Below are 13,621 nucleotides of genomic sequence, written 5' to 3' on the forward strand. Positions count from 1 at the left end.
ACATGCCCAGTGCTGTGGATGCCTAGGTCTGTCTTGATGACACATCATGGTGATGGTATGGCCCTGGAAGAAATCGTGTTAGCAGTAGATATCCTGATTGTGCATGAATGAACACAGGCACAGTTCCACAATGTCACTTGTGTCCCAGAGCAGACAAGGCTTTGCTTATCAACCAGTATGAGCACTTCGTGGACACCAGGTACTGAGACTGGCTCACAGGCTCTCACTGATGAGGGAGCCGTGACTCAGCGGTGTTGGGGGAGCAGTTTGTAGTGACAGTTCACTACAAGAATTAATAGAAACTTGTTGTGGAAGCTGAGTTTTCCTTGAATGCTGTCATACTTTGGAAGAGCCAGCAAACTCTTCTAGGCTGATGAAATTACGTTATTTATGTAACTGTTCAGGATTTGGCTAAGTTTTGTAAGTTGTGAGTAGATGAGAACTGAGGAGCTTCTAGGAGGAAATACACACTGTTCCCAATTTGGGTAGTAACACTTCCTATAAGTCATCCCTGATCCTTTTGACTTTTTCCTAAATTTTTGACCTGTTGAAGTGGAGAATACTCCTAACTTCTAAGTTTCCTCATTCATTCCTTAAGTAATAATAATATTAAGGGTGGAATCTCTGCTCTAAGGGAGAGAATTTTGAATGTCCTGTTAATAGAGAGAATTTATAAGATTATAGGCACTTTGTGATTCCAATTGGATTTTAGAAGATTTCTTTTTAAAGGAAATATTCATGTATATGACAAATTTTTTTAAGGCCATGAATATTAAAATAGAACCAGAAGAGACAGCAGAAGCCAGAACTCATAACCTGAGACGTCGAATGGGATGTCCAGCTCCAAAGTGTGAAAATGGTAAGAAAGTTCATCCATGAATAGGAAGGAAGAGTGAATAAGTAAAAACAATCATTCATCTGGTAGTTAAGAAAATATTGGAGCAACTTTACATACTAGTCACTGGGTTGTGCCTTGAGAAATAAAATCTTATTATATTAATATCCTTGTTTTCATAATTAGATGACTGGAAAGAGAGATAAACAAATGAATATATGCATATTAGAAATGTGATTGAATTTCTCAACTGTAACTAGTTGCTTTTGAGTTGGCCAGAGAGTTCATTCGGTCAGTGAATATGTTGTTCCATACAGTTCTTGGTGAAAATGAAAAATGTGTCTTATTTTTACTTAAAACCAAGCAAACTTTTTGGCCAACCCAATACTTTGAAATTTGGTTCAGTAGCATTAATTGTAAAGAAGTGATTTGTGAGAAGCATAGGTGCCTTTGCCTGAATATCTGATAGGCTTGTTTCAGGCATGGCAGGCAGGCAGGCTTTCTTAATCTGAGTTTTAATTGACAGATGCTCGCCTGGTCACTGCTTGATGTCAGCCACTGAAAGGTAGGTTTGACACTGTCTTGAGAGAAATTCTATATAGGCAGGCACTTAGTGATGAAGAAGTAGTTATTGAAATGGGCTTTTCTTAGTGACTGGTGAGTTAGTGGGAAAGGCAGCACAATGTAATGGAAAGTAGATGGAGTTGTAAAAATACAGATCTGAATCTGAATCCTGGCTCAGCCACTAACTAGTTGTATGACCTTAGAGATACTTCTTGACTTCTTTTAATGTCAGTTTTCTTGTCTTTGAAACAGATTGGTTGCAAAGGGTTATATGATTGATATAATAACAATTGATGGAAAGCATTTAGCGCAATACCTTCCGCAGAATAGCTCATTAATTGATAGCTAGTGTTTTAGAAAATTCTCAGTCTTTGAAACCAGGAAGCTAGAGAGGCTAGTAATCTTAGATCATGGAGGGATAATCTGTAACGTGGAGGGGGTGCTGTTGGTGAACGGTCAGTGTCTTATGGTCAAGATCAAGAGGAATTTGCTTTCACCAGCATATGTTATGTCTTAGTCTTAAGAAGAGCATATCTTCAGCTCGCAATTTGAAAGCATACAGACCTGAGCAACATCTGGTATCATAGCTTGTGCTTGTATCTTGGAATTTGAATGGTGTGAGAGTTATACGTCACCCTAAAGTAGGCAGCACGGAGCTCCTGAACGTAGTAACTCTGGGTGCTGCTGTGCTGGAGCGAGCAGAGAACTGTGTCCGGGGCACCCCAGCAGCAGGAGGGATGAGCACGGGAGGGAGCTGACGGGGCAGAGCAGAGGGAGTGCTGACCTGGACTGCCTCCTACAGAGAAAGACGGGAAAAGCAGCCTCAAGCAAGAACCTGCTGAGAGGAAGGAGTGTATTACAGAGAGCGAGAAGGAGAAACCCAGGAGTCGAGCGAAAAAAACCACCAGTGCTGTGAGTCGACATCTTTAAACACTTTTACAGCCCGGTTTATACTTAGTGCCTTACCTGGGACTGCTGGCTCAGTGTCTCACAATGAAGAGACTTTTAGAGGTGGTTTGTAGTATCAGTTTATAAACAGGGAAACACGGATGCATCATGAAATCAGTAGTAACAGCTGGGGGCGTTGACAGCCATTTTTCTGGAGGACGTTCAGTTTAGCACTGAATATTGGTGAGCTCGATCCTATGGAGAATTGTCGATAAGCGACTAGCCCACCTCCAAGCGAGCTGAAGGTAGATCAGAAATCAAGATGATGTTTTCCAACTTTACAGCAAGGAAGGATAAGGGAAGGAGTGTGCAGGTAGGAGGGAGGCTAGGGCCTAGCAGGGTCAGAGGCCTGGGGAGCTGTTCACTCAGGTGGAAACAAAAAGCCAAGCTCTCTTCCTCAGCCCCCTTCTGAGCACCTGGGAGCAGCTTGATGACCAGTCATACTGGATTAGGGCCCACCCATATGACCTTTTTAACGACCTCTTTAAGACCCTGTCTTCAAATACAGTCACATTCTGAGGTACTGGGGGTTAGGACTTCAACATAGGAATTTTGGGGAAACACGATACAATGCATAGTAGATAATGACTGTGTAGTTTTATTACTGTGTATTTGGGGGAACTTCTTAACTATGACTAATTAGAATGTAAAGTGGTAATTTAATGTGGTTAGTTAACTTCAGTTTTGCCATGTTAAAAGGAAACTAAGTTTTGTAAAAACTGTAAAATCTTTGCCTTTTAACATGGCAAAATAGAACTTTTCCTTTATTAGTTCTGTTTTTGGTTAGGTGGATAATTTATTGCCTAACATGTTATTCTTCTAGAAGACTATCTTTCTGTAAGCTACTAAACGCTGGATATTTAAGTAACAAACTTTAATTAAAACACACAATTGAGAAATCTTGGAGATCACTCTTCAGAGTTGGGAGTGCATGAGATATTTTGAAATATCCCATAATAGAAGGTGAAACATTTTTATTTAACATGTCCCTTATAGAGGGTGAAACATTTTCACTTGCAGCATATTGGAGAGACTAGATTATGCCTCAGATCCATTTCATTCCTAGAGTTTCACAGAATCAAACAGCAGCTCATGACCCTGTGTTCTGTGCCCATTTTCATGCTGCAGGTTGACCTGTATGTCTGCCTCTTGTGTGGCAGTGGCAACGATGAGGACCGGCTTCTCTTGTGTGATGGGTGTGATGACAGTTACCACACCTTCTGCCTGATCCCGCCACTCCATGATGTTCCCAAGGGAGACTGGAGGTGTCCTAAGTGTTTGGCTCAGGTCAGAATTAATAGCAGAGGTGGCATTAGAAAATTTCCTTAAGAAGGTGTTTTCTTCACCTTCCGGTTTTAGATTTGGCAATTGATAATAAGGAGTATCATGACAAAAATTGGGGTGGGCCTGAATAGGAAAGAGGTCTTGGAAGTGAGCTACACAGCTATGCAGCAAGCTGAGAGTCAGAAAAACATTTTAATAGCTACATTTTTAAAAATTTCATTTAAAAAAAGCATTGCATGCTCTTTGGAAAAATTCTTAGGCACTGAACAACTTAAAAAATAGATAATTTCATAGTCCATAGATAATCACTGTTAATATTTCGATGTATATTCATCCAAGTGGAAATTGCACAAATGGAATTACACTACACAAGTAATTTTAGTAAACATATATAATTTCTCATATATACATATATATGTGAACCATAAGTAAATATACATATAAATAAATATCTTTCCTTTTTCTTTCTTTGTGTTTTGACAGGAGTGCAGTAAGCCACAAGAAGCATTTGGCTTTGAACAGGCAGCCAGGGACTATACCCTCCGTACTTTCGGGGAAATGGCAGATGCGTTTAAATCTGATTACTTCAACATGCCAGTCCATGTATGTACACACATAACTGCTTCAATTTAGGATTTTAATAACTTTGGGGAAAGGTATATCTGAAGACGTTTGAGTTGGCCCTTATCTCTGATAGTCAGTCAGTGTCTTGCACAATGAAACCTTTAATTTGTTCAGTAGTATTAACATTCCACAGTACTTCAAAATGCATTCTAATTTTTCATTTGATTAAAGATAGGCTTTTTGAGACAAATCATATAGCGACAGTAACAGAATACTAATGAAAGGAAATCACCAGCAATCCTTTCAGCTCAACAAATAAAATTCAAAGAAAACTTCGCAAAATTTATTGAATGACTCCTGTGTGCCAATCCATGTGCTGTGCCCTGGGGGCACATTTACCTCTTGTTATGTTGTCATAAGTTAGCACTGTAAACTTTAGGATTTTATATTTATTTATTTATTTGGCTTCGTCGGGTCTTAGTTGCAGTGCATGGGCTCTTTGGAGCACGGGGCTCTCTCTAGTTGTGGCACGCGGGCTTAGTTGCTCTGCGGCATGTGGGATTTTAGTTCCCCGACCAGGGATCGAACCCACGTCCCCTGCATTGGAAGGCAGATTCTTAACCACTGGACCGCCAGGGAAGTCCCTAAACGTTAGTATTTTAAATTCTCCTTTATTCCCTTAGAAGCATAAGCATGCTTCATTCAGCATTTACTATTCCATCAAATGAGTACACTAAAATGAATGGTTTCCTACCATACTTCTGGATATTTAAGCTGTTTTTCCTCACTAGCAACAAAGTGCTATAGCAGACATTGTATACATCTCCTTTTGGCGGGGGGCGGGGGCTGTGTTGGGTCTACATTGCTGCGCGTGAGCTTTCTGTAGTTGCGGCGAACAGGCACTATTCTTTTTTACGGTGCATGGGCCTTGCATTGTGGTGGCTTCTCTCGTTGAGGAGCGCAGGCTCTAGGCTTCAGTAGTTGCGGCACATGGGCCCTAGGGCACACGGGCTATAGTAGCTGTGACGCGAGGGCTCTAGAGCGCAGGCTCAGTAGTTGTGGCACACAGGCTTAGTTGCTCCACAGCATGTGGGATCTTCCCGGACCAGGGATCCGGGAACCAGTCGGGATCTGGTTGTTGAGCCCACCTGTGTCCCCTGCATTGGCAGATGGATTCTTAACCACTGCGCCACCAGGGAAGTCCTGTATGCGTCTATTTAATTGGATTATTTTCTTAATATTTATCCATTTTTTTCCCATCTAATAGCTGTATCATTTACGGGACCATAGCAGTGTATGAGTCAACCTGCTTTGCCTCACATCACTAACATTAACTGTTAAGTTACTTAAAATGTCCCCTTATTTAACAGACTTATAAATTCAAGTAATATTCCCTTTGAATTTTCAGTTCTTTTTACCCCTCCTGCATTACATATTATTTCCCCATATGTTCGCTTAACCAGTCCTGGTGCCTCTTGTAGTTGTGGTTGGCTTTTTGCACTTTGAGGGACAGGCCTCTGGTCTCATATCAGATTAGTGCAGATCCTAAGCACTCAGCCTGGCCAGCCCTTTACACTTGGGCCTGCAGCTGCAGAGTTGTTGCACCCTGCCTTTTCCTCGTGGCTGCCCACACTACTCTCCGCAAGGTCTAGTGGAAAGAGTGAGAGGGTGGACTCAGGTGATGTGTTTGAACGCATTTCAGAGGATAAAGCATTGTTCAAATACAGCTAAGCTAACTACTGTTACTAAACAGAAGTCAACCAGGTTGTATATTAGATTCCTCAAAACAGAAAAACATCTCCAGTTCTTAAATCTTAGCACTTTGCTTTCCTTGAGTCCTTTTACAGTAGTGGCCAGGTTGTTGATAGAGGAACATGAATTCTTAGTCAGCTCTTGGTTATAAAATTCCTTTTAGAAAATGAGGTTCATGTCTGAGTTGTCGGGGGCCAGTTGAGGAACACTTGGGACGTCATGTACAATTCTTCCTCAGGCTGCTATCCTGGGATTCCTGTCACTTAGCCTGTCTAGTCAGATTGGTCACCGGCAGTTTGTGAGTGTCTGAGGAGAGTCACTCTCTTTACTTCCTTGTTTTGTATGCAGATGGTTCCCACAGAACTGGTTGAGAAAGAATTTTGGCGACTGGTGAGCACTATTGAAGAGGATGTTACCGTGGAGTATGGAGCTGATATCGCCTCGAAGGAGTTCGGCAGTGGCTTCCCAGTCCGAGACGGGAAAGTGAAGCTCTCGCCTGAGGAGGAGGTAGGTGTGGCTGTGAGCACGTGGACTTGCGGGGGCGCCGGCGGGACGGGCAGGGGGCGCCTTTAGAGCGAGCCCACTGTTGATCCAGAGGTCATCACGCTGGGCTAGTAGCAGCTGTGCTACAACACGTATGTCACTTGGAACTTGAGATAGTCATGGAAATTTGTTGGTTGGCTTGAAGTAATTTATGATACTTTCAGCAAATCCTTAATTACCAGATTTTTAATGATTTCAAGAATAGCAGAAAGAACCCATAGAAGAATTCTAGTCCCAACTAGATGATAAGGGAGAATCACTTACCTCCCTTTGACTTCCGATTCTGTAACTTTGGTTTCTCGTTCTGAAGAAAATCTGAGGGATTGGAACCAGATACACACACATAATATAGACACACACACACAGACACACACACACAAGTCCATTTATGTAAAGCGCAGAGCTGGGCAGAAGTAATCTATGGGCATCCAGGAGGTAAGCATAGTGGCCCCCCCGCCATTCTTTTTATTTTGAAGGAGACTTTTCAGCTTGCTTTTTGAAACCAGCAGAGTTCCAAAATGTTAGCATGATAAAGAATTTAAGTATAAAGTATAAACCTTTATTTATACTTTATTTATAATGTCAAGATATTCTCCTTATTTTTAGGAATATCTTGACAGTGGCTGGAATTTGAACAACATGCCAGTGATGGAGCAGTCTGTCCTCGCTCACATCACCGCTGACATATGCGGCATGAAGCTTCCTTGGTTGTACGTGGGAATGTGCTTTTCTTCCTTCTGTTGGCATATTGAAGACCACTGGAGCTATTCCATTAACTACCTGCACTGGTAAGGGGTTCCAGAGAACCTACAGATGGTATGCACGCTGAGTTGGAAAACTTACCCACCTCTTAGTTGTGACACATCTCTTAACTGAGTCTGAAGAGTGATGAGGTTTTTTTTACAAATTTTATTACTATGGGGCAGGTATCCTAACAATTTAAGACAAAGGTTCTTAAGAATCCATAGGAAATCCATGAAACCCTGCACTTGCACATGAGTTTTCAAGTATAACAGGCTTCTGGGGAGAAGATAAGACAGCTTTTCACTAATTGTCAAAGAAGTCTTTACTCGCAGAAAGGTTAGAAAGCACCAAGTTGCTTTTACTGCGGAAACCCCTTCCTGTTCGGTGGGCCTGGCGGCCCAGATAGCCCTTTGGGCGAGGAGTGGGGCATGGGGCGTGTGGGTCCTCCAGGACCTCGGGACTGACCGCTCCTGACGGCCTGCTGAGTTCTAGCATCACTGTGCACCGTAGGTAGAGTGCGCCCCATCCGCGCGTGTCTGTGTGTGTGTGTGTGTGTGTGGTGGGCTGGGGCGGATATTTGGGCTTTCTAAGCTTTTATTTCACATCTGTTTCCCTCCCCTCCATTTCCCTTGCTTTCTGAGTACAAAAATATTTGAAGATCTGTAACTCACTTAAATTCCCACACAGGGAATTTGAGGATGTACCACAAGAAAGAGGGAGCTGGCCTTTTACGTGCAGAGAGTCAGTCCTGCTTCCCCAGGCAATTGCTCCCAGCTGTGAAATGATGTTTACCATACCTCACAGGGATGTTACAGATTAATTGGTTGACAGTTAAATGTGCTTTGAAGAGGAGCTCTTTAGAAATGCTAATCGCCTTACTTAGAGTTTGGTTTAACTCGCTGTCAGGGCGGAGAGTTGCCATCCCTTGCTAGTTGCTGTAGGAAATTGTGGTGACCACATACCCTGTAGCTAACATAATACCTTATATTCTTAGAAATGCTAGATATCTACATTTTCTGAAGGGTCAAGGGTCAGGTAAAATGGGAGGGAAAAGAGGGACCTCAGATGGGAAGTCTCATGTTTAAACTTTATCCTTGAAGAGGGAAAATGCATTACATATGTTCAGATCATATTTCTGGTGATACTTCTTCAGTTTGAACATTGCCTTACAAAGCAGGATCTAAAAAATAGGAACTGGTTAACCATCTTGTTTGCATTGGTGTTTGCTGGTTGATTTTGTGTATGAGTTGAAGAAGCTACTGAAATTTCATGTGAATTTTGAGATTGATCTGCTTTTACAATCTATTTTAGGGGTGAGCCAAAGACCTGGTATGGAGTCCCAGGGTACGCTGCCGAGCAGCTGGAGACCGTGATGAAAAGGCTGGCCCCGGAGCTCTTCATCTCCCAGCCCGACCTCCTCCACCAGCTCGTCACCATCATGAACCCCAATACCCTGATGACTCACGAAGTGCCTGTATGTTTTGGGTCAATCCTCCTGCCACCCAGGCTTAACTCCCCACTTCTCTTTTTCCCTGTTGCTCACGTTTTTATGAAGCTGATTTGGCTGGGTAGAAACAGCTGTTTGGTGTCATTTAGTACAATATTGCATTAAGCCAGTGGGACTGGATCCTCAGACACCATAGAAAGCTGAGTTGTTGCAGCTGATGACTAGATTGCTGAGCAGCCTTACTTTGCAATAGTGACTGTGAGGCTGTCTCTTCCTTTCCTTTCTGGTGTTCAGTTCAGAGTACATTCACAGGTTGTACACCATCACCATTCCTGCTTTCTAAACTATAACTTTTGTTTATAACTTCAGACCTTCAACACAGCAAAACAAAAACGGTAAAAAATAAGTGTTGTTAGTATAAATTAGTTTACTCTGAAAATGGCTAGGTTCTGTTATTGATATAATTAGATCTAAACTCTTGTGTCAGAATCCTTCATACTCCATCCCTACTTTAGAAAATAACTCATTGAATTTACATGGTGACATGCTTGGTGGATCTTACATTCTCCCTGCTGCCCCTAATTAAGCTTAAGAGAAAATTTATTTCAGTGTCTTGAGCTTGGATTTCAGGGTTCCCACTCTAGACTGAAAGATGCTATTGGTGCTTTTTCCTATGAGGTTTTTCTACGAAGTGACAGTTATTTTTGCTTAGTGGCTTCCTTTCGGAGGAAACTCTGAAGGCATTTTGGGAGGCCAGATTGAGATGTATGAAGTTGAAGAATCCATCTTAGTTAGCTCAGCCAAATGTAAATGATACATTTACAATGTTAAGAGGAATTCTTGATCTTGCGACCTTCATTTTATGCTTTTGGGTTCACAGGCCAGTAAATGGGGGCAGATGGAAAGGAATTTTCTTTGAGGGATCATAAAATATTCATGGGCCAAAGCTTAGAAAATAAGGACCAGTAGTCATCAAAATACCACCATCTCCTCGTTGTTGGCATTTTCCATCTTGACACCCCCACCCCCCCGCCCTACGTTGATGGGTCTTTCCGATCTGTTATGAGTCGCTGGCTTTAGAAGAGACCTCTCGCCCTGTTCTTTAATAGTTGAGCAAACCACGTGGGGCTAGACTCTGGACCTAGAGAGGTAGGTGAATGAACTCGTGCATTCGGGAACTCACAGTGTAAGGGAAAGACAGCGTTTACACAGATCACGGAAGAGTGGTGTGGTTTGACAGTGGTGTTGACTCGGGGGCTGAGCCATTAACTCTGAAAGGGCTGGAAAGGGCTCCTAATGGCGTTTGAACCGAGGCGTGGGCTCTGAAGGGGAGTGCGTGTGGCAGAGAGTTGAGGAGGAGGCCCTCCCGTTGGAGGGCTGGAGGGCTGTGCTCCTGCCGCTGTTGCCGACTGCAGACTTGGCCTGTCAGAGCCCGGAAGGGCGTGTTCCAGCACAGGGCGGAGCCTCAGCCCGAGTTGCACGGCCTTGTGGCCTGGGTGCTGCTTGAGAATTGGCATTTCCAACAAGTTCCCAGTTGCTGTTGCTGCTTTTGGAATGGGAACTACATTTTGGAGAACCGCTGGTGGAGAGATATGTATTGAAAAGACATCTAATATTATTACTATTATGTAGTAGTTCGTTCAGTCTGAGGATTTTGTGCCTAGAGCAATATAGGTGTTTTTCGGGTAGAGGGAAAAGGGGAATTGCTGGTGGGAGGTAAGTTTGAGGCCCAAATGAAGAAGATCTCTGTGTGGAATGAGATCCTTGAAATAGAGTGGAATTTCTTCAATTGGTGGTAGGAGATCCTATTTCAGTATGATAATATTTGGAAAGATGTGTCCTGATCCTGGATGTAGCCAGATTTTTGTGGTGTAAGCTGTTTTCTCTTGAGATACTTACCAACCTGGCAGTCTGGGGAACTACTCCATCTTGTGGCAGAAATGAATATCTTTAGGTAATATTCAGCCATACTTTTTTCCCTACCCTTTCTGGAGAATCATCTGATAGTCTATGTCTAGATTGTCTTTCGTGAGGATGTCACTGAAAATCTCCAATTTCTGTCTCCTTAGGTTTACCGAACTAATCAGTGTGCTGGGGAGTTTGTGATCACATTTCCAAGAGCCTACCACAGCGGTTTCAATCAAGGTTTTAATTTCGCTGAGGCCGTTAACTTCTGCACTGTCGATTGGGTGTGTAATTATGACCTAGCAAGCCTTTTCACATTTACCATTTTTCCTGCAGAAATGGTATAGAATGCTTAGAAACTGTCATGTGTCTAGTTGCTTAAACCAGTTGCTGCTGAAATGGCGGGTCAGCCAGCTGTGTACCTTCCCAGCAAGAGAGGCCCTGGCCCTGCAGTGTCACCCAAGACCTGGTGAAGAGTCTGCTGAGTGACGTCTTGGCTGAAGCTTAGTATCTCATTGCAAACTGATAGCAACCAGTTCCAGTCTTAAGACTGTACTTTATGCAGCACTGGCTTAAATTATCCAAACACAGTAATTTTTAATGACATTTGATTTCAGGTAGTTGTAAAGTGGAGTTTTTATATTAGTATTAATACTTTTCATTTGCCTAAGAACTACCTAGTTTAAGTGGGTGTGGTGTTAAATCTAATAAATTATGACCTTCAGTGCCTTTTTTTTTTTAAATAATACCGGGTTGGCCAAAAAGTTCCTTCAGGTTTTTCCGTAACATGTCAGGGAAAAACCCAAATGAACTTTTTGGCCAACCCAAAATAGTTGGCCCAATAAAATAGTACCCAGTAGTAATACCTACATCTATAATTATTTTCTGTTCTATAGTTTTTAGAGCATTATTGTTCCCTGAAGTAGATTAACCACACCAGTTCCACACAGTTGTTTCAGGAAATGTGTAAATTCATATTTCCAATTAGATTCTACATTGTTGTAGACATTACTGCATTATTAATACATTGGGTTTTTAAACCAGATTTTAATCAATGTACCTAATTTGCCAGATCCTTGAGGTGCAAAGATTTTAAAAGGTCCAAGGCTTGTCAGAGTCTAGTTTTAGGATTGATACACGATATCAATATATGACCCAAGATGTGATATTTGGTAATTGATAATAAAGGTCAGGAGTCTTTGGAAACAGGAAGGAGAGAGATGAATGTCACGTGTCCTCCCTGTCTTTTGGCACAGCTGCCCTTAGGCCGACAGTGCGTAGAGCATTACCGCCTGCTGCACCGCTACTGTGTATTTTCCCACGACGAGATGATTTGCAAGATGGCCTCCAAGGCGGACGTACTAGACGTTGTAGTGGCATCAACTGTTCAGAAAGACATGGCCATTATGATTGAGGACGAGAAGGCTCTAAGGGAAACTGTTCGTAAATTGGTAAGGTTTCTGGAACCCCAACTGCATGTCATTGGGTGTTACTTAGTAAAGTTCTTATGCACTTTGATACCATTTTAAGGAAACTTTTCCTTAATTTCCTTTAAGGCCATTCTAATAGATGTATATTGACGTCTTATTGTGCTTTTACTTTTCATTTTTCTAATGGCTAATGATATATTGAACATCTTATCATGTATTTATTTACTACCTGCATATGTATCTCTTTGGTGAAGTGTCTGCTCACATGTCTTGCTCTACCCCTTTTTCACTGGATTGTTGGGAGACTTCCCTTTATTCTAGACACCAGTCCTTTATCAGATAAATGTTCTGCAAGTATTTTCTTCCAGCTAGTGGCTTGTCTTTTCATTCTCTTAGCAGTGTCTTTCAAAGAGCAGAAGTTTTTCATTTTGATGAAGTTCAGTTTATCAGTGTTTTCTTTTATGGATCTTTCTTGGTGTGTCCTTCTTAAGAAATCTTTGCCTAACCAAAGTCACAAAGGTTTTCTCATGTGTAGTCATCTAGATTTTCTAGGTTTAGATTTTACATTTAAGTGTTTAATCCTCTTAAGTAATTTTTGTTTATGGCAAGGTGTGGGTTGAGATCATTGTTTTTGCATATGGCTGTCTAACTGTTCCAGCAACATTTCTTGAAAAGACTCCTTTTTCCATTGAATTGCCCTGGCACCTTTGTTGAAAATTAATTCACACATGTGTGGAGCTACTTCTGGACTCTGTTCTAGTCTGTTAGTCTGTGCATTTGTCCTATTGCTAATACCATATGGTCTTGATTACTGTAACTTTCTAGTAAGTTTTGAAATGAGGTAGTGTGAGTCCTCCAACTTTGTTCCTTTTAAAAATTGTTTTGCCTATTTTAGTTCCTTTGCTTTTCCATATAAAGTTTAGAATCAGCTTACTGATTTCTATCAAAAAGCCTGTTGGCATTTTGATTGGAACTGCATTAAACCTATGGATAGTTTGGGGGAGAATTGACATCTTAACAATACTGAGTCTTCCAATCCATGGACATAGTCTATCCCCTCATTTATTTAGGTGTTCTTGATTTCTTTCAGTATTTTGTAGACTGCAGCACACAGATTTTACACATATTTTCTTGGATTTGTAATTAGGTATTTCTTATTTTTTGGTACTATTATGAATGGTACTTTAAAATTTTTTTTGATTTCCAATTGTTTATTGCTAGTATTTAAAAATACAATTGAGGGCTTCCCCGGTGGCACAGTGGTTGAGAGTCCGCCTGCCGATGCAGGGGATGTGGGTTTGTGCCCCGGTCCGGGAGGATCCCACATGCTGCGGAGCGGCTGGGCCCATGAACCGTGGCTGCTGAGCCTGTGCATCCAGGGCCTGTGCTCCGCGACGGGAGAGGCCACAACAGATACAGTTGACTTTCCAAAATTGACTCTGTATCCTACCTCCTTGCTAAATCCAGTAGTTTTTTGTAGATTCTTTTGGGACAGTCATATCCACAAATAGTCACATTGATTTTTTTTTTCTTCTTTTATGTGCCTCTTTAGAATGTTGGCTCCGTGGAGCTCACCTTGAACCAACAGCTCACTTTCCCCTGATA

The 13,621-nt window shown here is 42.0% G+C and overlaps 1 protein-coding gene across 1 annotated transcript in view; it reads left to right on the forward strand.

Annotated features, from left to right (window-relative positions):
* Positions 1 to 13,621, forward strand: part of KDM5B (lysine demethylase 5B) — a 75,859-nt gene that overhangs the window by 43,724 nt on the left and 18,514 nt on the right. Inside the window, exons 6-14 of the mRNA XM_082834340.1 lie at positions 763 to 859; positions 2,202 to 2,311; positions 3,476 to 3,634; positions 4,115 to 4,234; positions 6,296 to 6,454; positions 7,097 to 7,278; positions 8,546 to 8,708; positions 10,751 to 10,870; positions 11,843 to 12,037. Of these exons, the coding sequence (XP_082690466.1) occupies positions 763 to 859; positions 2,202 to 2,311; positions 3,476 to 3,634; positions 4,115 to 4,234; positions 6,296 to 6,454; positions 7,097 to 7,278; positions 8,546 to 8,708; positions 10,751 to 10,870; positions 11,843 to 12,037 (1,305 nt within the window). The remainder of the gene's footprint in view (positions 1 to 762; positions 860 to 2,201; positions 2,312 to 3,475; positions 3,635 to 4,114; positions 4,235 to 6,295; positions 6,455 to 7,096; positions 7,279 to 8,545; positions 8,709 to 10,750; positions 10,871 to 11,842; positions 12,038 to 13,621) is intronic.

Source organism: Leucopleurus acutus (assembly GCF_964270905.1).
Source record: "Leucopleurus acutus genome assembly, chromosome: 2".
Classification (NCBI taxonomy): Eukaryota; Metazoa; Chordata; class Mammalia; order Artiodactyla; family Delphinidae; genus Leucopleurus; species Leucopleurus acutus.